This window comes from Carassius gibelio, chromosome A25 (genome assembly GCF_023724105.1).
Source record: "Carassius gibelio isolate Cgi1373 ecotype wild population from Czech Republic chromosome A25, carGib1.2-hapl.c, whole genome shotgun sequence".
NCBI lineage: Eukaryota > Metazoa > Chordata > Actinopteri > Cypriniformes > Cyprinidae > Carassius > Carassius gibelio.
The window spans coordinates 12,849,955-12,873,621 of NC_068395.1; the positions used below are offsets into that span (position 1 = coordinate 12,849,955).

At 35.2% G+C, this 23,667-nt stretch overlaps 3 protein-coding genes and 1 non-coding gene across 6 annotated transcripts in view; 2 read left to right on the plus strand and 2 right to left on the minus strand.

Annotated features, from left to right (window-relative positions):
• Window positions 1–2: 2 nt before the first annotated feature.
• ces2b (carboxylesterase 2b) lies at window positions 3–8,183 on the minus strand. Of its 2 annotated transcripts, none has more exons than XM_052543891.1 (13): window positions 7,976–8,183; window positions 6,652–6,841; window positions 6,427–6,565; window positions 6,205–6,338; window positions 5,746–5,899; window positions 4,534–4,638; window positions 4,352–4,450; window positions 3,288–3,434; window positions 3,116–3,193; window positions 2,880–3,027; window positions 2,630–2,779; window positions 2,151–2,223; window positions 3–946 (listed from the first exon to the last, which is right to left on the minus strand). In XM_052543891.1, the coding sequence occupies exons 1-13, from the start codon at window positions 8,091–8,093 to the stop codon at window positions 763–765; spliced, it is 1,719 nt and encodes a 572-aa protein (XP_052399851.1). In that variant the 5' UTR covers window positions 8,094–8,183; the 3' UTR covers window positions 3–762. The 2 variants fall into 2 exon arrangements, with proteins under 2 accessions (XP_052399851.1, XP_052399852.1); XM_052543892.1 differs by having other exon boundaries at window positions 8,012–8,181.
• Window positions 8,184–12,901: 4,718 nt separating this feature from the next.
• On the minus strand, window positions 12,902–12,974 carry trnar-acg (transfer RNA arginine (anticodon ACG)). Its single transcript has one exon. It is a non-coding gene; the product is annotated as a tRNA-Arg (tRNA).
• Window positions 12,975–13,021: 47 nt separating this feature from the next.
• pdcd2l (programmed cell death 2-like) lies at window positions 13,022–16,894 on the plus strand. The gene is made up of 6 exons (XM_052543471.1): window positions 13,022–13,444; window positions 14,206–14,369; window positions 14,481–14,885; window positions 14,965–15,081; window positions 16,316–16,473; window positions 16,725–16,894. The coding sequence occupies exons 1-6, from the start codon at window positions 13,340–13,342 to the stop codon at window positions 16,853–16,855; spliced, it is 1,080 nt and encodes a 359-aa protein (XP_052399431.1). The 5' UTR covers window positions 13,022–13,339; the 3' UTR covers window positions 16,856–16,894.
• Window positions 16,895–18,853: 1,959 nt separating this feature from the next.
• Window positions 18,854–23,667, plus strand: part of banp (BTG3 associated nuclear protein) — a 35,856-nt gene continuing 31,042 nt past the window's right edge. For both annotated transcript variants that reach the window (XM_052544310.1, XM_052544311.1), the window contains exons 1-6: window positions 18,854–18,968; window positions 20,434–20,515; window positions 20,611–20,693; window positions 20,773–20,972; window positions 21,846–21,947; window positions 22,079–22,248. In XM_052544310.1, coding sequence (XP_052400270.1) covers window positions 20,440–20,515; window positions 20,611–20,693; window positions 20,773–20,972; window positions 21,846–21,947; window positions 22,079–22,248 — 631 coding nt within the window. In that variant the 5' untranslated portion in view covers window positions 18,854–18,968; window positions 20,434–20,439. The remainder of the gene's footprint in view (window positions 18,969–20,433; window positions 20,516–20,610; window positions 20,694–20,772; window positions 20,973–21,845; window positions 21,948–22,078; window positions 22,249–23,667) is intronic.

Consider the following 23,667-nt stretch of genomic DNA (forward strand, 5'->3'; position numbering starts at 1 on the left):
TGAATGTTTTCCGACTTTTATTTCTAAGTGCTGTAGCATTTGGACCAATCAGACACACAATTATTCATTATATTTCATTAATAATCCAGTTATCCCGAACCCAAAATGAAATTTGTTCTGTGGACAACTCCCGAAGAGCAACTAACATCCCAAAAAAAGCAGAACAGCTGTAGACCTCGTGCTGATGGTTTCATTCATTCATATGTGTGATCATATGTTTGTTTGTTTAGTCTAGTTATGTTTTAGTGTTTAGTTCATAAAACTTTTGTGCACAAATTACATTAATTTCTGATTCTGTCACTGGTTGTATATTAATGTACCTTTAACGATCCAGTCTTGTTATGCTTCCAATGCACTAGTACTGTAAAAAAAGTTATTTTCTATGGCCACGAAAATATAATTTCTGAAATTGTTGATATGAAATTACACTGAATGTTCACTGGGAGAACAGATTAGTTAATGGAAATATTAATTCTGCTACAGTTACTACTTCCAGCTGGTATAAATTAGTGGAATTAATTAGAATTGTAATTATATACACGTCATCTTTAGCTAATTTTCTACAAAGCATTAGTTACTTGGACATTTATGAACAAAAAGTCTTATGAACAAATTTACAATTTGTTATAAAATTTTAACTCAAGCACCAAAATAAACTCATTTGATTTCCTCAGGTTAGTTAATTAATCGGATCACAGTTAATTTTTTGTGTGTCATCCATGCATTCAAGTGCTTTGTGTTAATTTCTGATGAAACTGTTTTTTACAGTTCTGAACGCTCTCTTTTCTCTCTGCTTTGACGAATGAAATCTGGGAGCGTCTCGGTCATGAATGCATAGTGTTTGCCCTTCAGATCTTTCCCAGGTTTCTGTTCCAGTCCAATGCTGAGATACTCGGCCTCGGCTCCAAACTCAGGCCACTCTGTGAGGCCCGGACCATTCGGAGACCTGTCGCCAGGAAAGATGGTTTTAAAATCTAGTTGGAAATGCATGTGACAAATTCTTAGAAATGTACTCCTTGTATGTTGAAAATATCTGATGGCATTTTCAAGAAAAAATTCTGTTGGCTGACTAAATGACCATTAAAATGATATAAATGCAAATTATTAATTTATAAATATCTGGACATATTTGGAGATTCGCACCACTTTCATGCATAATTTTACAGCTCGAGTTCCCCTTAAAGGGAACTCACATGGCGTCCCTTAGGAGACACTTTGGGGAATGCCATCAACATTAAAGCATAATCATCCTCCCCGCAAGAGCCTTGAGAGATTGAGAGCGAAACCATATTCAGTTCAGCTGCACCTTTTCCAACATGAGGATTATCTTTTTGTTGAAAAACTTTGTTTGGAAAACTTTTATATCATTTTCAAATAAGTTTTTGATTAAATAATTGAAATATGTTATATGGTGTAACCATCAAGTAAAAAGTCATTTTTCTTACACCAAAAAGTTGTAAATATATAAATGTTTAAATATAATTAAGTGTTTTTAAATAAAATTTGATTTAATACTATGCAAAAATTATATACATTTTTAAATTGATAAATAAGTGTTTTTGGCGAGTTGCATCATGTGGCTTTTTACAACCCGAATCAACTTGGTTAGGAAAACGTTAACACCATTTCAAGAACTTTTTCAATTAAATGCCACTAAAAATGTCATTTGGTGTAACCATCAGAATCAGAAAAAGCTTTATTTCCAAGTGTGTTTACACACTCAAGGAATTCGTCTTGGTGGCAGATTATTAATTCATAAATGTCATGACTTTTTCAGAGAGTCGCACCACATGACATTTTACACCCTGAATTAATCTGCCTTACCACATGATCTGAGATTTGATGGGACTCGTTGATTTTGACACACAGACATGAGGGTCTCCAGTAGGTCTCTCTATGATATCACTTCCTGTTTATGTTATTTTTCCCTTAAGTGTTGCTCACACCACATGATACGATTAAGCAGACAAACGTTTTCAAATGGTTATGTTTTAATCAGGCGGATTCACAGCTTATTCCATTTTCTAAGAAACATTTTCATTTTAAGAACTTCTCAGAGGCTTTTTTCTTCATCGTGTCAATTGTATCACCTTAACATGTTTGACTTTATCACCCCGAAAAATATCAACTTTATGGTAAGCATCACTTACCCAGTGTGAGCAAAGTTTCCCCAGTAAGCCATGACAGTCCTGCAAAGTTCATTCTCTTCTTCTAAGAGATCCTCTGAATTATAGCAGAAAGAAAAAAGAGACACTGTATTAGGTGCCACTTTTTATACAATCCAGTTTGAGGTCTTAAGATGCGGTCACAAGATGAGAACTGGCATGAACCCGCTGTGAAATCTGCGTGGGGAAATCTTTCATTCTCTTTCTAAATCGTACTGTTGTTTGTTGTCGAAATGGAGTCATTTAAAGAGAAATCTTCTCAATTGGAAACTTTTCATACGGGTGAAATACTTCCCCATGCAGATTTCGCAACGGGTTTAAGTTGGTCATGCGAGTTCGCTTAGGCGATCAACAGAAAGAGGTTTGAGTCGAAAGAGAATTGTATGAAAAACGCACCTTTAGGTTGTGTGTTTTTACAAGCCTAATACCATTTGTTTTGTTTCCTAATATTATTTGGGTTGTACCTTTCAGCTTTATACGTCCATCTGCAAAGCAGGAACCAAAAACAAATGCAATTTCATCTGTATGGTCACTTCCAACGAAACTGGGTCTTTTCTTTCGAAGTATACTCGGAGGGTGCTGGAATTCATACACGTATACTGGTGCCCCAGCATCTATTAAGGGAAAAATTGATAATTATCTTTGAGTAGCACTGGATCAGCCTTCTGGTAAATAAACAATCATACTTCTGCAGCCCATTGAACAAACTCTCACCTCTGTGGTAATTCGCCAGTTTACGAGCTGGGATGTTGAACATAAAGTCCCCCATTATCTCTCGAAAACCATCTCGGATTTTGGTCCTGTCAGGAGCTGTGCCCAGATACTCATTCAAGACAAGCTCGGCAACTAACTGATCCTGAAGCTAAAGCGGGGAGAAACAGAACAGAACGAATATATATTTTTTTAAATGCAAATAAAAATGTCAAATTGAAAATAAAAGTATTCTTTACAGCAGGATTAAACATGGTCAAAAACGGCAAGATCTGCTCCATGTCCATCCCGTCGGTCCATCCTGGAGGTGAGAAGAACTGCGGAGTGAATATGAATGTGCTGTAACATTTTGACTGAAGTTCTTATTTTTGGAAAAACAAAGATATCTTTAGAGATTTTAGAAGTGTTTACATTAGGCATCACATATCCCCACTCATCATCAGTGATTCCTGTGATCAGAGGCACTTTGTTGAACTCGTGGGATTGAAGAAGCTCTGCTACAGGTTTGGGCATGAACAGGCCATCCATCGTCACTCCAAAAGGAAGCATCGGATAATCCTGTATTGAAAGACTTCATATGTCATATATGCAAACACACCATTTAATACACAAGAGGACTGTTTGGATATATTTGTCACAGACTGAATTGAATGTTCAGAGAGATTCTATGACACAATCTACTGTATTTTCCGGACTATAAGTCACACTTTTTCCTCATAGTTTGGCTGGTCCTGCGACTTATAGTCAGGTGCAACTTATTTATCAAAATTAATTTGACATGATCCAAGAGAAATGAACTAAAAGACATGAACTAAGGGCCGTTTCATAGTCAACACATCTGTACGCATACGCGTCCCCGAGGCTACGCATCGTTACGCTTCGGCCGCCATTATGCGTCGGTGCGTAGCCAAATGTGTCGTCCTAGTTTTTGATACGCAATGTGCCGATGCACGCATTACTATGCGTTGTCGGTGGGGGCTACGTTGCAAGTATTGTACATTAATTCAAGTATATTGTGTTTACAGAAGAAGAAGGTATGAATACAATGGAGGGCGAAGAGGAAAAATTATGCGAACTTATACATATTCATCCAGATTTATCTCTGCGTTGCCGCCGATGTAAAATCAGCATCAGATTGCCATTGTGATCTGAATATCACGCGACCCGACTCTACTAATATCACCCCGACTCTACTACCCCCTGTTGCGTGAGCGGTGTATTGCATACTCGCATCGCCCGTGACGCTTGCGTCCACTGTTTAGACTATGAAAGGGAGCACGTCGCTCGCGTTGCTTGCTCGCGTTTCTCGCGTTGACTATGTAAGGGCACTAGAGAAAAGTTTTCTCTTGGTGCTTGGTTTTAAATAAATGCGACTTATAGTCCAGTGCGACTTATGTTTTTTTCCTCATCATGACGTATTTTTGGACTGATGCGACTTATAGTCCGAAAAATACGGTAGTATGTTGTGGACAGACCTTAGCGATCTTCAGTATATCCTCTTCTGTCAGCTGCATCATACAGTCAACAATCTCCTTTGGGCTGGAAATATCACAGCCAGATGCATTTCCTACAGCCTAGAGAGAAACGCGTGACGTTTACATTAAATGTCTTTAATTTTCAAGAGGTTTTTCTTGAGAAAAGAGCCGGAGTGATTGACCTGAGCTAATGCCAGAGGGTTGGGATTCAGTATAGCATCCATCGCTGCCGTGCCGCTCTCTGCGATGGCACGATGGAAGAGGTTTGCCGATAATGGAGAAAGAACCTATGGGAAAAAAATATACAAATATTTTTGGGTTAATGACATGCTCGTTTTTTTTGTCTGAAAAATATTTCAACATGTTTTTTATTTCGAAATTAAAATTAATATCATAATGAGGAAAATACCTCATCAATTAATAATTATTTTGAAACCATCTTAATTTTTTTTTGTTCTTTCTTCTTTTTAAGAAGTCAAAAAATATTGCAAATATTTCAAAATTATGCCAATGTCCGCCAAAATAAAACGGGATATTATGTTTATTCATAACAACTATAATATTTTATATAAAATACTATGTACTGTAAAATATATATCGCATTTTTGAAAATGATGAATAAAATGTGTACACTCACTTATATTCAGGGGTAAGGAAAATATGATAATATATCAAATATAAACTGAAACAAAGCTCAAATGAAATAAAATATCAATATAAGATGATTAAACTTTAACACATTTTAAGGAAATTAGAAATGTAACCCTAAAATAAAATAAATTGCATTTAAACAAAAACTAATTTGAAACCAAAAGTGGCAATAGCACATAACAAACTCCTTTAAATAAAAAAATAAATGCCGAATCAAAATATTAAAAAACACTATAATACACAGCGTAATATTTTTAGTGTCATTAAATTAAAACATCAAATTACCTTGTCTATGAATGAACATATCTCCAGGACATTGTGTGTATGGTTATTACTGTCTTGTATAGCATCTTTTATACAGTATACCGTTTTATGCATGCTTCATGATTGAAGATAATAAAACCTTATTGATGTCATGCTTTTTATCAAATTAATCCTAATCCTGCACTACACATTGGTGCATACCACCTCCTCAAAACATGCATTATGCTTGTTATATAATCTCCTATAATGTAATAACTCCTGAGCATGCAATATTATCTGTTTGTAAGACTAGTTTGTGTTAGTGTTTAGTTAACTGAAAGTTTGCTGGACTAACAGATTATTTGATTGAAATATTAATCTCACAATTAATTCTGGCAGCTGATTTAAATACTTAGTTATAATTAATTGTGATTATTTCCCCTTGAGCTAATTTGCTGTACATTATTATTATTATTTGAATTATTATTATAAATCCTTACAAGTAAAGACACACTGACTCCTCCGGCAGACTCTCCAAAGATGGTGACTGATCCAGGATCTCCACCGAAGCTGTGGATGTTCTCCTGAACCCACTGAAGAGCAGCGACCTGGTCCAGAAGACCATAGTTTCCTGGAGCATGTTCATCTCCGGTGCTGAAGGGCAGAAGATCATCATACAACCTCATCAGAGACCTTAGACCTCAACACCACTGTATCAATCCCTATCAGAGATTCTGAAGCATCAACAACATAAACTAAGAGGACTTTATGGCCCTTCAAACAGATTACATGTAAGTTTAAAGTCCAAAAGCATATGGCCTGATGAATGGAGACCTTAACTACTGTCACTCCAATGCCTAGACAGGGTTATATCAAGAATTTAGAACAGATTTTAATTAAATAAATGAAATATTTGGGGATTTCTTGTATCTTTAGGCTTGGTAACGATTCATTTTTACCTGAAAAATCCAAGTAGGCCAAGTCTATACTGAATCAGGACCACAACTACATCCTGATAGGCAGCCAAAACATGTCCGTCAAATAGAGACGCAGAGCAAGAAGAAAAACCTCCACCATGGATCCAAACCATGACCTGATGCACCACGAAAATCAGCATTGAAATACAGAAACATATGTATCAGAAACATGCGGCAAAGTTCATTCAAATCAGCCACTCTTACAGGAAACCTGTCATTTGCTCCAGGTTTAGAAGGTGTGTAGACGTTGAGGTAAAGACAGTCTTCTGATGAGTCAGGAACCTCTATATTCATAGACAGATTGGCTGCCAAGTCTACAATGAACTGCTTTTCCTGCAGACACCTGGGGAAGACAGAGGAACACAAGTGTACCAGGTGTGGAAATGAAACGGCTGATCTACAGGTGCATTAGTTTGGTTGAATTCTCACATGAAGGGCTGTTTGGCAGCGTCTCTCACTCCGTCCCATTTCTCTGCAGGCTGTGGAGGAGAAAATCTCAGTGGGCCCACAGGAGGCTTGGCGAAGGGAACGCCCAGGTAGGAATGAACAACTGTGTCCTTCCCCTTCGCTTTCACATACTCACCTTTCAGGGCCCCAAGTTTGGTTTGCAGGACAGGTCCTGCGGAATTCATAAAAAAGTCATTTTTATATTCATATAAATTGATATCAAGATTTGCTATTCGTTTCCAGTTAAACTCGTATAGAAAGAGATTTTAAAAATCTATTTGTTTTAAGCAGACTTTGAACATTTAAATGTTATGGCAATTCACATCCTTAAAAAAATAATATATATGTATTATATACATGATATAATTTATCTAAAAATAAATATTTTTTAAACTAATTATTCTATATTTCTATTTTATATTAAACTTACTTTATTTTAAATTATATTGTTACATGCTATTCTATATTAAATTACTTATTATTTTATATTTATTTTAAATATTATGCTTGGCGTTTTATGATCTAATTTATATCTGAATAGCCTATATGTAATTGCTGCCTCAAAGTTTCTATTTTCTGTCACAAAGGGAGTTGATATATATTTCCGCTAGATGGCGCTTGTGTACTTCAGCACTAATTTACTTAATCTACTTTTGATTAGTTCAATTTGTATATATTTTTTTATTTTGTTAATTTTATCATGCTTATTGTGATTTCTATACTCAACTGTTGTTTATTTGAGCAATATTTATTCTAAGAGTTTCTTGGTTGTATTTTATTTTTCCCAAACATGCTTTATGTCACTCATCGCAAAATTAAAAGGTGTCTTTTCTCTGTAATCGTAAATCATCTGATCAAGAATCTTCAAGATATAATTCCCTCCAAAAGTGGTATGTCGATGTATTTTCTCTTTATTTACAAGTTTAATGTGACATGCGTGTTTTACATGTAACTGAATGTGTGACTGGTGTTTGTACAGTGTTGATGTTGCGGTCAATGTTTGGCGTCGATGAGTGCATTAAACATCTGTGACTAAGGGCGGAATACTATATATAATGACATAGATCGTGTTTGATAACCGATAGGTTCATATAAACCCCCCTAATGTTTTTTTTTCTTTTTTTTTTTTAGCAAAACACAATCAACAACAACTACGTGCACTTTCGCCCCTTTACCGTTTATTTTTTACCAGCGCTGTTTTTCGACCCTTCACCACTTCGCCAATGTGCACTTGTCTGTTTATGTTCATCACAGCTCGTGTAAATGCAGTTTTCTTGCATGCATAAAAAAAAAAGCTGTAGCCTACTGTTATGCAAGTGAACGCGCTCGTGACGTGACGTACCATCCTCTTCTTTGACTGTGTTTTGTAGACTCAGCTGGATCAGGACGCAGAGTGAAAACACGACAGATCCTCTCATCGCCATGCGTGTCCAGTCCCACAGCAGAATGAGTGTTCAAGCGTCCTGCACACTGTCAGAGACACAACTGCGTAATCTGGGCACACTTTGAACTTTGCTATAGGAACTGGGGTTGCCAGATTGTTTAAATCCTTGTGAAATCTTGACGCTTAACTTTGATCATGGTTAATCAAATTCAGTCCAATTGCCAATTAAAACGTTCTTTTTAAATCAACTCTAAAATTGAACGCGTTTCAAATAGGCCCAAAACCAATAAACTGACAAAGGGGTCCAAAAATACTTGAAAAAAGGTCTAGTTCTCTCAAAAATTTAAATTAACCATGATTCACTCAGCCTCAGGTCATCCTAGGTGTACGTGACTTTCTTCTTTCAGACGAATACAGATGGCGATATTTCAAAAAAATGTCCTGGCTCTTCAAGCTTTATAATGACAGTGAATGGCTGTTGAGATTTTGAAGCCCCAAAAAACTGTTCATCCATCATAAAAAGTGCTCCACATGGCTCCAAGGGGTGAATACATTCATTCTGAAGTTAATCAATGTGTTTAAGAAAAAATATCCATATTTTTAAACTTTATAAACTGTAATCTCTAGCTTCCTCTAACTGTCGTACGGACGTTCACGAGAGAGTGGCGTCCAGCGGATGATGTATAGTCGTAGCATAAGCTCCAGTGAGAATATGTTAAGTCTGGTGAGAACCAAGTTTTGTTTCAGGAGCAAAGGAAGCAAAGTTTCCTTGGTTTAACAAAGCAGTCTCCTCTTGGCTTAGATCTAAATCCTCCAGCGTTTTTCTTCACAGATCCTCATTCTGTACTTCTAATTCATGACCAGTGTTCTGCATTCGTCACTTCCCACCGGAGTTTACACTACGCCTACAACCAGAGGCGGACAGTACGGAGGTATTTTTACTTTTCAAGTGTCTGTTTTTCATTCCAAAGCATTATATTTTATTTTTACTACACTACATATTGAATATCATTTAATAGTTAATTACATTAGAAATCTATTATTTTTTACCAACAACAAATTATAAAATAATTTCATAAATTGTATTTATTTTTTATGTATTTATTATTTATTTATATGGGCTATACATGCAATACTTTATATTTAAATAATTAAAATGATTTTCTTCTTCTTACAAAACTATTTCCAACATTTTGGATTTTTTATTTTATTTTAGATTTTAAATTTATACTTATTATATGCATATTATATGCATCTTAAACTGTTTTATACATTCCTTAATGTTCAATAAAAACCTGGACATGAATTTCTGTTATTCAACTGTGTAACATTTTGTCTGTTTTTAGAAGCATCAAATGCACAAAATTATATCTCTAATTATTATTATTATTTATTATTTTTAATAATTCTTGTAATCGTAACATTTTTATATTTAATAATGAGAAAATTCATACATTTGCAATCATGCCACAAGCTAGATCACCTATATATATATATATATATATATATATATATATATATATATATATATTACTATCTTACTATTACTTAATTACTATCTATGTTTTAAGAACCAGGTTTCCCACAGTCTTCAAAAACATGGATAAATATTTTAAAAGCGTGATCTAGATCTAGAAAGGTCATGTAATGTCAATTGTCAATGTGTATATAAATGCTTGACGCATCGGGCCAGTACGTGGCGCCCTGTAGGTCGTGGTTATTCTTTGTTCTGACAGCCAATCACGTTCCCGGCTGCAACCATGAAACGTATATATTAGCCAATCAGCGCTCGTATCGCAACCACGATTCCCCCAGCGACAACAAGGAATAAGCCAATCAGCGCTCATATCGCAACCGTGATTTCGAATAGTAACAATTGGCCAATCAGCGCCCGTTCCTCAATTGACAACGTTAAAAACTACCGGAGATTTGCGGATCACGACTGAAGAAGAAGATAACGCGTGCATCAGCAGCGTCAAAACGGACACATTCCAGGAATTCCTTCACTGGTCGGAGCGGGCCGCGAACTCGCGTCCCTCTGCGTCTTTTAGGATCTTTACCTCGACTAATGAATAAATGATTAGCATTAAAATAAATACAGTATAAAATCTAATATACGTTACAAGATTATATTAAAAACACGAATGGTTATATTAAATATTAAATTGCTTTTGAAATGTAAATTAAAGAATTAAATTTAACTCAATAATAAGTACTGAATGAAAATTGATTTATGGAATAATTTGTCACACTTAAGATAAAAGTGTTTTCAAAACCATAGACACTGTAAAATATTAGTCCTTCGAAGTGGAACACAGCACTCATGAAGCAATTTGTAATTTGTAATTTTCAATGCTTTAAGCACTTTTTAAGACCAAGCCAAAGTAATAAAATAGAAAGAAAAATAGAATTCTGACAATATATATAGATATTACAATCTCACACTGAAAAATTAAAATATACAGTATATACATGAGTTAAATATTGCTAAGCGGCAAATGAATATCACATATTTTTCTGCGAAAGGCTGTGTGTGAGGACTGTTTGGATCCTGCTTCAGTTCCATTTCACAAAATCTGCACAAGTGAACAACGTGTTCATCTTCAGGCCTTTCGTTTCTTTGCGGTCCCGTTTTTTTTGTGTCCTCGAGTTCACTCTAAAGTGCTCCATTTCCATAAAGTCTTGGAATGACATTCTGGGGTTTGCTTCTCTGCAGTTGTGTTTAGTGAAGAACGTGTTCAGCAGTGTGGCCAGGTGCTTGACAGACTGTGACGTGTAGTTTTGTGGTCAGATGGAGCGTGCTGTTTGGATGGCTTCCTGTGGTGTTTATTAAGCAAGTTGTCAGTGGGCTCGGCGTTTGTGGTCCAGTACAAACACCCTGCCAGCAGTCTTCACAGGTCGGGTATGGCTTGCAGGCGAGGTCAGCACAGGCAGAGGTGACATACATGTAGCTCCTATACAGAGGGCAAACATGTGATCAACTTCTGCATCATGAACATTCAGTTTGAGGCTCCACATGAGACCCATGAGATGAGGACAGTGAGGGCATGGACAGAGAACCAGTGGTGTCTACAACAAGCTGAATATTAAGTTTAATGTGTAAGGAACCCGAGTTTCTGCAGGTTTATGATTTATATACTAAATATATAAACTATATATATATAAACTAAATTCGATTTTTTTTACTTGTGTAGTATCAAAATTCGAATTATATTTGAATTTAAAATGCATAATTTCAGTTAGGGTGAAGAGAAGCTTTTTGCTTCTCTCCTGATGCCACAAGAGGGCGCACCGAGCAAAATATTACTAATGCACATTTAATAAATTCATTAGAATACATGATTGTTAAGTGAATAATATTTAAATAAAAAATGTTATAAACCAATTATAATTAAGTTGCTTAAACAACTATAAACAAAACAGCATCATGCATAGTGCATAGTTTAATACAAAGCGCGGAAAGCCAATCACACAGAGTACATTTTACATTTAAAAACAGGAGATGCAGTGGGATGGGGAAAAACCCACCGTGATTTCTCGAGATAAAGTTGAACATACATTCCTTAATGTTCAATAAAAACCTGGACATGAATTTCTGTTATTCAACTGTGTAACATTTTGTCAGTTTTTAGAAGCATCAAATGCACAAAATTATATATCTAATTATTATTATTATTATTATTATTATTATTATTATTATTGTACATTTTTATTAATTATTGTTTCGTACCATTTGTGTATTTAATAATGAGAAAATTCATACATTTGCAATCATGCCACGAGCTAGATCACCTATTTCTTATTATATGTATTAATAGTATAAAATTACTATCTATCTTTTAAGAACCAGGTTTCCCACAGTCTTCAAAAACCTGGATAACTATTTTAAAAGTGTGATCTCTAGATCTAGAAAGGTCATGTAAGGTCAGTTCTAATTAACTTAGCGATGCTTGACTCGTCGCGGTTCAGCTACATAATGACAAATTGTGCCTTTAAAACTTTGTGAATGGGAATATCATGCAGTTTCATATTTATTCTCACTTATGTGTATATAAAAGTATGACGCATCGGGCCAGTGGCGCAATGGATAACGCGTCTGACTACGGATCAGAAGATTCTAGGTTCGACTCCTGGCTGGCTCGGTTCTTTTGAACTCCGATTCGCTAGTTCATTTGGTTCACGTTAAAAATGATACTCCGACAAACATTTTAGGAAACATATGCAGGGCACACCCTTTTTATACAGTCTATGGGCACACCTCACATATAGGGTGCATGTGAAAGGTCCAGTTAATATGTGTCACTGCAGGGAGTTCACAAAACAAGCGTTAGAACTTAACGGAATGATTCCTTTACGTTTATATACGTTTCGTCATAGTTTTTTTTATCCACAGCACAATGAAAAACGTCACAGCTTTTGGATAAACAAATATGATTTAAGCCAACACTAAATGTAAAAGGTAAAGCAAAGAGGCTAAAAAGATTTTATAATGGAAGGAAATGTTTTATAATTTTTCTGAATTGAATCTATTGATGGAAGACGCCGCGAGAGGGCAGTAGACTTGCACTCAAAATCTACAACAAATACTAAACTCTGTTTTGGGTCACATTTAAGCTCTTTCGTCCGTATAACTTAGTTTGTAAAAGTTAGTTTCGCCAATAATTTTACGACGTTTTTTTCCCTTTAAAAACACATTCAAACAATGAATCAGTTCAGACGAGTTCAAAAGTCTAATTTAACATGTTATTGAAATAATGTGAATATTAACATGCCCTTTTTTTGAGTATCCATGCCTGAGTCTATCAGCGGCCGTGAAAATAAAGGATCCGAGTCGGAGTTCAAAAGAACCGAGCCAGCCAGGAGTCGAACCTAGAATCTTCTGATCCGTAGTCAGACGCGTTATCCATTGCGCCACTGGCCCGATATACAGCTACATATCAGACGGGGCACACAATAACCTACAGCAGAACAAAACCAATATTTCTACTTAACATCTAAATTACATTCGTTGATATTTACATTGTAAAACAACGTATTAAAGCTCATATACCAGAATCAAATGTCGTTTGGAATAATTGAAATACATTTTACATAAGTATATGCATAATGTCAGAAATATTTTTTATTTAACATATCATTCCTGCATTAATATAAATTGTGAACCAGTAACGACTGGATAAAACACATTTTAAGATTGATTAAGATCCAAATGATTCAGTACCGAGTGTGAACTTCTGCACGTGTTCAGAGAAGCACATGGACTGAAGAGTTCTGCTTGATAAAGTCATGGCAGCAGCAGTGCACGAGACAGTCCTCATCGGAGTATGTGATGGAGTTATCGACAAGAAGAAATACACATCTTATTGCACAAACAAAATTGGAGATAGACCGGTAAAGGAAACATAATTTATCCATATCCTCAGGGTTTGTGTCATGCTAACTGAAGTTAGCTTAGATCTCTGCCTGACAGCTGACGTTACTTCATTATCTTGTAGTTGATTCTTAATGTAGACTGACAATATTTTTGATAAGTACGCGAAATTTAATCAGATTTATGCGTTTGCGTTAGTGAATAAAAAAAAAAATGTTTTTAAGTAATAAAGGCTATCGTTAGCCAGTTGGCTAACTAGGTAGCTAACCATATTAACTCGGAAATGTAAGTCCTCTGTGTCATGACCAACGACTTTATTTTATTTATTGCTGTATTAATCTATAATACATCTTTAATTATATGTGTTTTGAGGGTAGAATCGCAAAAAAAAAAAAAAAAAAAGTGCTTTCTAATTATGCGAATAGAATGCCTTGCCAAAAAGAAAATGCATATCAATCATTTTCCTCTTTTTCTTTTTTTTTAGATTTGGAACATATGACAAGATGTGTGTTTCTAATTATATTGCAATTATCACAAAAGGGAAATGCATTATATCTAAAATAAGTATGAATCAAATAAAAATAAGTAGCCTAAAGTTATTATACACTGTATTAATTTTTATTTTGTGTTGTGAAACGTTCTATCACTTGTGTATGAGAAAGGCACATAGCAATTTTTTTATTTAAATTATATATGTGTATGGTTGCATCCAAGGGGTGATGTTTAAATTGAAAGTTTTCATTAATTAATTTGACATAAATGTATATTTCTATCATGACAGGACCTGCTTCCAGTAATCACTCTGCAGCATCCCACATGCAGTCTGTGTCAGAGAGGCCTGTCCCACGTGGTGCAGGTCTACTGTCCTCTCGCTGCGTCTCCTTACCACAGAACCATCAGTGTCTTCGCCTGCACCAATCCACACTGCAGCGGTAAATCAGAGAGGTGACAGCTTCTCATTTTATATTACGGCATTATTTGCATGTGTCAAATGTGCTCTGTTTCCAGAACTGTTCCTTAAAACATGTATTTTTCGGACCATGTATATGTACCTAGTTGGATAGTCCTGCGCTCTCAGTGCTTGGAGGATGACATCAAAGCAAGACAAGACGACAAAACCACGCCATGTACAGAATCTGCAATGTCCAGGACAGACTGGTGTGATGAAGCCGATGACTGGGGGATGGACGATGAAGAGCAAGTGGCTGAAAACGGCGTACAAATACCAAATGACTGTATCGGTGAAGGAAATGATGTCAGCAGCAGGCTTCAGGACCTGTGCATTGATGGAGATCATCATCAAAGCGCCCTCCAACCCAACGATGTGCCTGTTTTCCAGCCGTTCTACATAAGTGTAATGGAAGAAACAGACTTGGATGGCTTTCATGACACGGATCATGAGAACGAACTGCTTAGAGCGTATGAGGAGAGAGAGGGAGTGACAGTCGAGGAGATTCATAGGTGAGGATGGATTCTACAACTGAAACTACAGTGATGTGTAAACTGTCTATTAATCACCTCAGTTTCTATATGTTTTCAGTTGTGGAAGTGGGGGAGCCACTCAGGAGGAATACGAGAAGGCCACGGCCAAGCATGGAGATGAAGTGTTCACCAGTTTCATGAAGAAAATCTCTCTTTGTCCTGAACAAGTGTTACGGTGATTGAATATGTTTACACTGCTGTTCGGCAAAATGCTGCTCCAGACTGCAACTGAAATGGTCAAAAGAATTACAGATTTGCTAGAATTATGCAAAATGTTCAGTTGGGAAAACTTTGTGTTGAGGTGTGTTTCGTCAGAATTCATCTTGTTAGCATGTGTGCTAGTGCAGGGTTATCATCGCTAACTAAAACCATTAGAAATTATCATTATTTGAGCATTAATTTAAATAAAATATTGCATCTAGTTGCCAAACTTATGGAGCCCAGCACATGACATGCAAGAAAAAAAAAAAAAAATTATGCGCACAATTTACTAATTCGTTCCCTCAATGTACTAAAACATGCACACGATTACTATTGTGTTCCCTTGATTTACTATTGCGCTCACTCGATTTGCTAAATCATGTGCACAATTTATAAATCGACTGAATAAAATAGTAAATCGAGGGAACACAACAGTAATCGTGTGGATGTTTTAGTACATTGAGGGAACGAATAAGTAAATCGTGCACACGATTTAGCCTAATATTTTTTCCTGGATGTCATGTGCGGGGCTCCATACAAACTAGCTCACAATAAAAAATTGCAAATTAAAACAATATATCAAAATCTCATTTAAAATAGTAACATAAATGTGTATTTTTAAATATATATGAATAAAAAATATTCATATAAAATAATTGAATAATTTAAAATAAGAAATTATATATAAATTTAAAATAATGTGCATCAGTTTCTACATAGCTTGCTATTTGAATAAGACCACCTCCGAACCATATATGGCTACATAGCCGTGAGAGGGGCGGGGTCAGCAGAGCTTATTATCATTTAAAGAGACATGCACCCAATACGGCTCACTGTGAACAGAGCTGTTTTTGACAAGGTAAAAAGGTGTTATTTTACTCCACCACTGAGGAATTTTAACCATGTTACAGACATTTCATGTAGACTCTTAAGAATCATACCAACCTTTGGAAAATGGGCATCCGATGTCATCTTTATTTAGCCACTGAAACGGTTCACAGACTGAATCGTCAGTCATTTTCGGTTAAGTTCACAACTGTCAAACACGAGGCACAAGGGGGAGATTTCAAATGAATTTGTATGATGTAACATGATTTTTAGAAAAAAGCAGGAAGGTCCATCCCGAAATATAACCGTCATAAGCTCTTTGTTGTATTATGGACCCAATTATTTTATAATTTACTCATGTGTTTCCTCTCACCTGATAGATATAGTTGGGCGGGATCACCTCTGTTTATATCAGAGGCTGTCTCTGATGTTAGTCAGACGGTGCCGGTCTGTGCTCACTGCGGCAGCCCGAGAGTTTTTGAGTTTCAGCTCATGCCAGCATTGGTCAGTTTGCTCAGGAGTGTAGACACAGATTCAGGTAAGTACAGATGTTCTACAATACATTTAAAACCAACATTTTTATACACATTTATTGTCCTTTTACTGATGTATTTTGGTAAGCAGCTGTAAAATATAGTGCAATGCACAATTATTAATAATATCTCAAAATAACCCTCTGATCCTGAATCCTGTCAGGATATATTTTGTGATAACGAATGGCTGACTGTACATCTTGTTATATTTTTTTAGTATTTATATTCTAAGATTGATTTGTTTTTGTTTTCTCAGACGTTTCGCTCGAGTTCGGAACAGTTCTTGTGTACACTTGTAGAAACAGCTGTTGGAAATCTGGATCAGCGGCTCCAGTGGAAGAATTTGCTGTCGTTCAGCCAGACCCAGACCAAAAGCTCTTCAAATGATATAAATTATCATCATTAAAGATTTTTTTTTCAGTACAACTTCATCTTATTTATTTAACATATTATATTGTTCATTATTTAATGTCATGTTTATCATGTATTTTTTATTATCTAAAGGAATAGAAAAAAAAAAAGTATTCTGAAAGTTTACTCACCCTCAGGTCATCAAAGATGTAGATGAGTTTGTTTCTTCACAAGAACAGATTTGGAGAATTGGAGCTTTACACCACTTGTTCACCAACAGATGATCAGAATGAGAGTCTAAACAGATGATAAAAACATCACAATAATCTACAAGTAATCCAAACCACTCCAGTCCATCAGTTAACAACATGTTGAAAAGCTGCATATTTGGAAGAAACAAATGCATCATGACAAGATAACTTTCCCATTGGAGAAATCAATATTATTGAGAAAAGACTCAAACTTTAACCAGAAGCAACAGTTTGAGGTTAATAATAATAATAAAAAAATATTGTAATGGATTTGTTTCATGCAAACACACAGATTTTTCTTTCTTTTTGTTTTGTTTTACTATTCCTTTAAATTTACAGGAATCTGAGGAAACTTCAGAAATTATTTGTCAGCAATTAACCCTTCAATCTGAAATATGTTCTGAATGATTACGTATTCATGTACAAAGGTGAGTGATAATTAAAAATAGATAAGATGGACAGATTTGTATGTGTGCTTTGAATGGAAGTCCAGTCAGATTGATAATGTTATGGATAAATGAGCGTTTCTCCAGACATGGGGTGTTCCAGAAAGCAGGTTATGTGACAAACATAACCATATATATGATATGTTAATGAGGAAGCGCTAATATAAGTAATAAGGTAATATATTATTCTAATATGATTATTTTATTGGCATATATAAGAGTTATCTATAAAATATGTATTAAGAGATATGTATAAATTATAAAACAATATGATAAGGTAATGTTTAACTTTTGTTTAAATGTTTACATTTATCTTATTTATTACATGTTATAGCCTATCTCACACATGGAGTGGCATTTTCTATAATGTCTAAATTCTAAATCAAAATACATATCCGATATGACTTAATGTATAATTAGCATAAAACAAACAACATAATTCACATTCTCAAGGATCAAAGATTAAATAGAAAAAAAATGATTGCACAGCCATCAATCAGGTGGCGATATGCACTAATGAACTAATGAGCAAAAGAAGAATAAAGAAACACCTTGGCGCGCTTTTAATTAGCGTATGTTTCTATAACGACTCGTCGATTCGTCGCTCTGTTGAGAATGTCTCGAGTCAGGAACATACTCTGAGTTGAATGAACTTACTCCCGGATGCATTTTTGGAACCACATACCTCAAGTAAGCAAGGTTTGGGGTTAATCAACCCGAGAGTTCAGGGTAAGTTAACCCTGCTTTCTGGAATACACCCATGGTTTTATGTTTACGTAGCGTTATACGCACTGTGTAAAAATACGGTATAAGTCATTATAATCAGTAATTATGCCCCCACTGGATACAACAAATAAAACAAATGTTTTATTGATTTTCTCAGACGCTTGAGATATTTAGCCAATCACAATTACGCACTGGAAAGCTGGCCAATCACAGCACACCTTGCTTTACAGACCGATGAGCTATATATATATATATATATATATATATATATATATATATATATATATATATATATATATATATATACATAAAGGCGTTTCAGAAAGGCAGGACATAGAGGAGAAACAATAATATACATTATGTCGAACATAATGTGTTTTTTAAACCGTATAAACATATTGCATTACACCAAATACACCAAATAATGTTCTTTTTAGCTGCATCATATGACCCCTTTAATAAAAATAAGAGCATTTGTATTGTACATGTGTAAAAAGTCTTGGCACCCGTTAATAAAATGGTTTTGTTGATTTCTCCCAGAGTATTTACATAATTACATACAAAAGAGAGATCACAATCCTGAATACTTTAAACCTCTTATTTCTCAGCCGCCACATTCTATGCGCATGCGCAGTGAGAGCAGCGAGCGGCTCGGGCTTTTCTCTCGCGAGGAAGGACGCCATTATCGGATCCTCACAAACAACACGAGAATTCATCATTCACACGGTAATATAAACCCCTTGGACGGGCGACACCTGCTGCTCTCCGAAACATGTCGCCGTGCATTAAAGAAATACACTTTATCCCGCGGTTCTCGCCTCAGCTCTGTCTTGCTGAAGGGCACAAATGAGGCCTGTTGTGTTTCACCGCTGCTGTTTGAGCTGTAGTTAGCAGGAGAGAGCTAACAGGCTACACGAGCGCGATAGCTGCAGTCTGCTAACTGCACTGCAGCGCTGGGTTTATTATTAAACTATTAGAAACTCCGTCACCGCGCTATGAACATGTTTCAGGGCACGTCACGTTACTTTGGTGATACCATGAACCGAGTATTGTTTCCATCCGTTGGTGAACTGTGTTAATATTGTAGGAAACTTAAATATTGTAGTCTTGTGTTCTGGAATACACAGAAATGCACACAATAGTATTCAACATTTTGGAATAATTACGGTTTTAATTTTTACATTATAAACTCTCTCTCTCTCTCTCTCTCTCTCTCTCTCTCTCTCTCTCTCAATGTGTGTATATATATATATATATATATATATATATATATATATATATATATATATATATATAAACCTTGGTTGAGCAAACAAGACTTTTTTCAACATCATACTATTTTATTAATAATGGTAATAATAACAATTTAAGAATAGTACGTTTTCTTAAATAGTGCATTTATTGCCTAATTATTTTGCAATGTCTCTTCAATAAATTGCAATTCATGTCATTTGTGGAAGGAAATGTGTTTCAGTAATGGACAGAACCAGTGTAGGGTCACCTTCAGTACCACAACACCCCTCAGGGGGTCTCAGTGGGCTTTTGGGCGTCTTTTATTTTTTAATGCCAAGGACATTGATGTGAAGATTACACATTTACCTCGTGGTGGCTTATAATATAAATATTAAAATATCAAAAACACTTTTCATGAAAGTGAAGGAAATAAATGAAAGTCGTTAATGCTTCCCAAAATAATAACACATTAGCAAACAATTCATATAACACTGAAATCAGTGTAAATTTAGTATTATTGAGATATTATTATTTTTTAAATATATTTTGGATATATAGTTTCTGTTTCTGTTGTTTCTGATGTCATTTAAATTTTAAGTGACGTTGTAGTAATTGTGTCGTGTGTTTTTGTCATGTATATTTATTTATTTATATAAATGTTGATACAGTTTTTATTGCAGGTTTAGGTTTATTTATTTAAATCAAATGAAAACGAGAAATGTTGCTTTGGCAGTTACCAGAATTAACATACGTTAAAATGTCAGTTAATGTTTCATTGGTTTCAAGTAACGAAATAGCGCTTTGGATTGAAGAAAAGCGCATTATAAATAAACACATTATTATTATTATTATTATTACTATTAATGAAAATGTTTTTTTATGGTTTTAGTTGACTATAATACCCATGATTGCTCTAACACAAGCAGCGCTCAGTTATTGTCCTCTCTCTGAGACGCAGGTCTGAATGATGTCTGAGCAAGATTTGGTGGAGATCGTCCAGATCGCGGTGGCAGATCTGAACCACGAAGGACACCAAGCGGGTAAGTCCTCCTCTGAATCCGTAAACACATCCGTTTAATGGCCCGCGCTGGTACTGTTTGTGGCGTTCTACAGAGCTTTTTCTAAATTAAACTAGATGTCCTGGAGAATAATGAAGACGCCGATCAACCGGGCAGGAAACGAGCAAGGCTGGACATAAGCCAAGAAGCATCTATAAAGGTTAATAGAGATGATCAGTTCAACTTGTATCGGGATGGACGTTTGCCATGCTCATGTTTCACTGGTGTGTCTCTCTCAGGCGATGCTGGTGTCCATCAGTCAGGTCATCTGCCAGCGGCTGGACAGCATGGAGGCCAAGCTGCAGGTGCTCGAGGACACCTGTCGAGGGTTAGTGGAGAAGCTGGACACAGTGATGGGGAAGAACCAGTCCACGATCCAGGTCCCCATGGTGTCAGGATCCCCGTTCGGAGCCACTCAGACCTGTGATAAAGTACGCTGGTGAGTGCACCACAGATGTTTTATTCAACAGAGGTTTCACCATTAATTCAAACCGGACCACGCTCTTGAGATTGGTTTTAGAGACGTAATGGTGAATTGTCTTGAGAAAAGTGGAAAGCCACGTCCAGTCGACCTTTATTTGGGAATATAGAAGATTTGCACGACACCTTCATACACGCTTGTCAACTAACACCACCTTCCCTTGAGTCACCAACGCCATCCAAAACTAGAGCGCACTTATTATTGAGCTGTGCTTCTCATCTGATTCACGACTTAGACTTTAAAAATGAGTTATCATGCTGAAATAAACAAAATTATTGCATAATATTTTAAAATATTTTATTGATTATTGCATTGGTTATCTATCAATATTAATAATTAATTGATGCATGTATATTTTGGGTCTGTTTATTGATATAAAGGCCTAAAATATTTTTAAATAAACACTTTTTTGTCTTTATTATTTACTTATAAATAATCACGTTATGCTGGATACTCAAATCTGGCCGGTGTTCAAATTCAAAACAATTTTGCAGACATAAATAAAAAATAAAACACAAAACTCAAATCATTTTCAATTCTGAATATGAATTTAGGGATTGTAACATCATTATGAGATTGGCAGTTAACCGTGTTATTAAATGATTATTATTATTATTTCTTTGTAGAGATTGACTTAGAGTGTGGGATGATTGTAAAAGAAATTGAAATGTAAAAAAAGAGGAAACAATCAGCACTATTTAATATTCATTGATAAAATTAATAAAGGGCTATGTATGGAGCATCACTATTTAATATTATTAGAACAGACTTTTTTGTGTTGCTGTAAAGTTTTGACCGTGTCAGAGAGTAAGAGTGAGTGTTTGCTGTCAGCGTTGTTCCTCAGACAAACGTCATCGTGAGTGGAGAGCGGCCGAAGACGCGGGAGGAGACTTCACCGCACACGTCAGACTCTTTAGAGAACCTGCTCAGCAAGTGAGAGCCACACATTGTGTTTGAGTGCATAGAGGAAATAAAGATGTGTGTTCAAGCTGTATTCAGATATATACAGGAGACAAGCTCTCCTTAACAGCTCTTGTGTGACTTCTGTTATGTTTTCATTGCAGTACTGTTGGGCGAGGACGACAGAAGACGATATTGCTGAAGGTTCCCGTCCAGGAAGAGGTTCAGGAGGATCAGGAAAGCGGCTCTGAAACCAGTGATTCGGTGTCTAACAGCGGCCAGCCGTTATCTCAGAATACCAACAACGTCACGCTCATCACTCTCAACTCAGAGGGTAAGATTCACAGATGGATTGGGTTTTGTCTTAAACTTCCCCCAACGATAATCACAGGCACATATGCATTTATTTCTGCACAGTAATCCCTTATGAGATCGTTAATACAAGAGGTTTTGTGAGGATATAAAGGACCCTTTTTAACATGATACTTTTCACATTTCCACTTATCAGAAGCAGAAAAAAAATCCAAGTTATTTATGTATGATAATTGATATTTGCATATTTGTCTTTTCTAAAGAGGAATAGAAAAATATTGAGAGACTCACACAGCAGCGTTAACCAGTTTTCTACTTGAAATCAAGTTAATAAAACATAAATATAATGTTATAAATGTGCATACATTTTTGTAAAAAAAAAAATAATAATAATAATTATATATATATATTTATATATATATATATATATATATATATATATATATATATATATATATATATATATATATATATATATACCAAATTAATAAAACACAAAGTATAACATAATGTACATGAACTTTTTTGTTAAAATATCTAAAATACAAAAAAATAAATAAACATATCAAGATAATAAAATACAACGCATAATATTACAAATGTACATTACGTTTTTACACAATTAAAATGGTTTATAAAAAACTATAGCAAACTTAAACGCAAAGCATAATGTTTTCAATGTACATCATAAAAAAAATATAGAAAAATGTAAACAAAAAAATGTATACCAACGTAATAAAACCAAAAGTATAATATAGGCTGAAAAATGTAAATACATTTTAATAATAATTTTTTTTTGGTTAAAATATGAAAATAAAAACATTAAAAAAATAAAACGTTTATTATGAAGCAGTAAAACAAAGAATAATATTATAGATGTATATTCATTTTCTTTTTAAGTAAATTACAAAAAGCTGCTAGATTCGTGATATTAATAATTGTGGAAACATCTCATCACTATCTGTGAAATATGTCCATAATCTTAGTTATTTCCTAGCTATGATTTGTTATACATCTAATCAGTTGCAGGTGTTATCAGGGGGCGGGACATGGTCATTATAGAGAGATCCTGATTGGACAAAAATTATTGTAGTGCAGGTTGAGTCATCGTCATTATTAGGCTGTTTTCTAGAAGAGAAAGACTATATATTTGAACTCTACATAAAGCTAATTTCGTCAGTGATTAGATGCTTACTAGGATATTAATTTCCCCAAATCTAAGAAGAACTAAAAGCCACAAAAAATTCCAAATTTGATTTTATGGCGACTTAAAAGGATACCATTTTTATAAGCCAGTGGGAACCAGTTGTTTTGAGTTCAGCACAAACATGGCCTCACAAGAAGAGCAATAAATTTAAACAGTCATTGAAAAGGTTTGAAGACATGGAAATCTCAGAAAAGCATCTGCACAAATAAGATAATAGCATGTTTATGGCTCGTA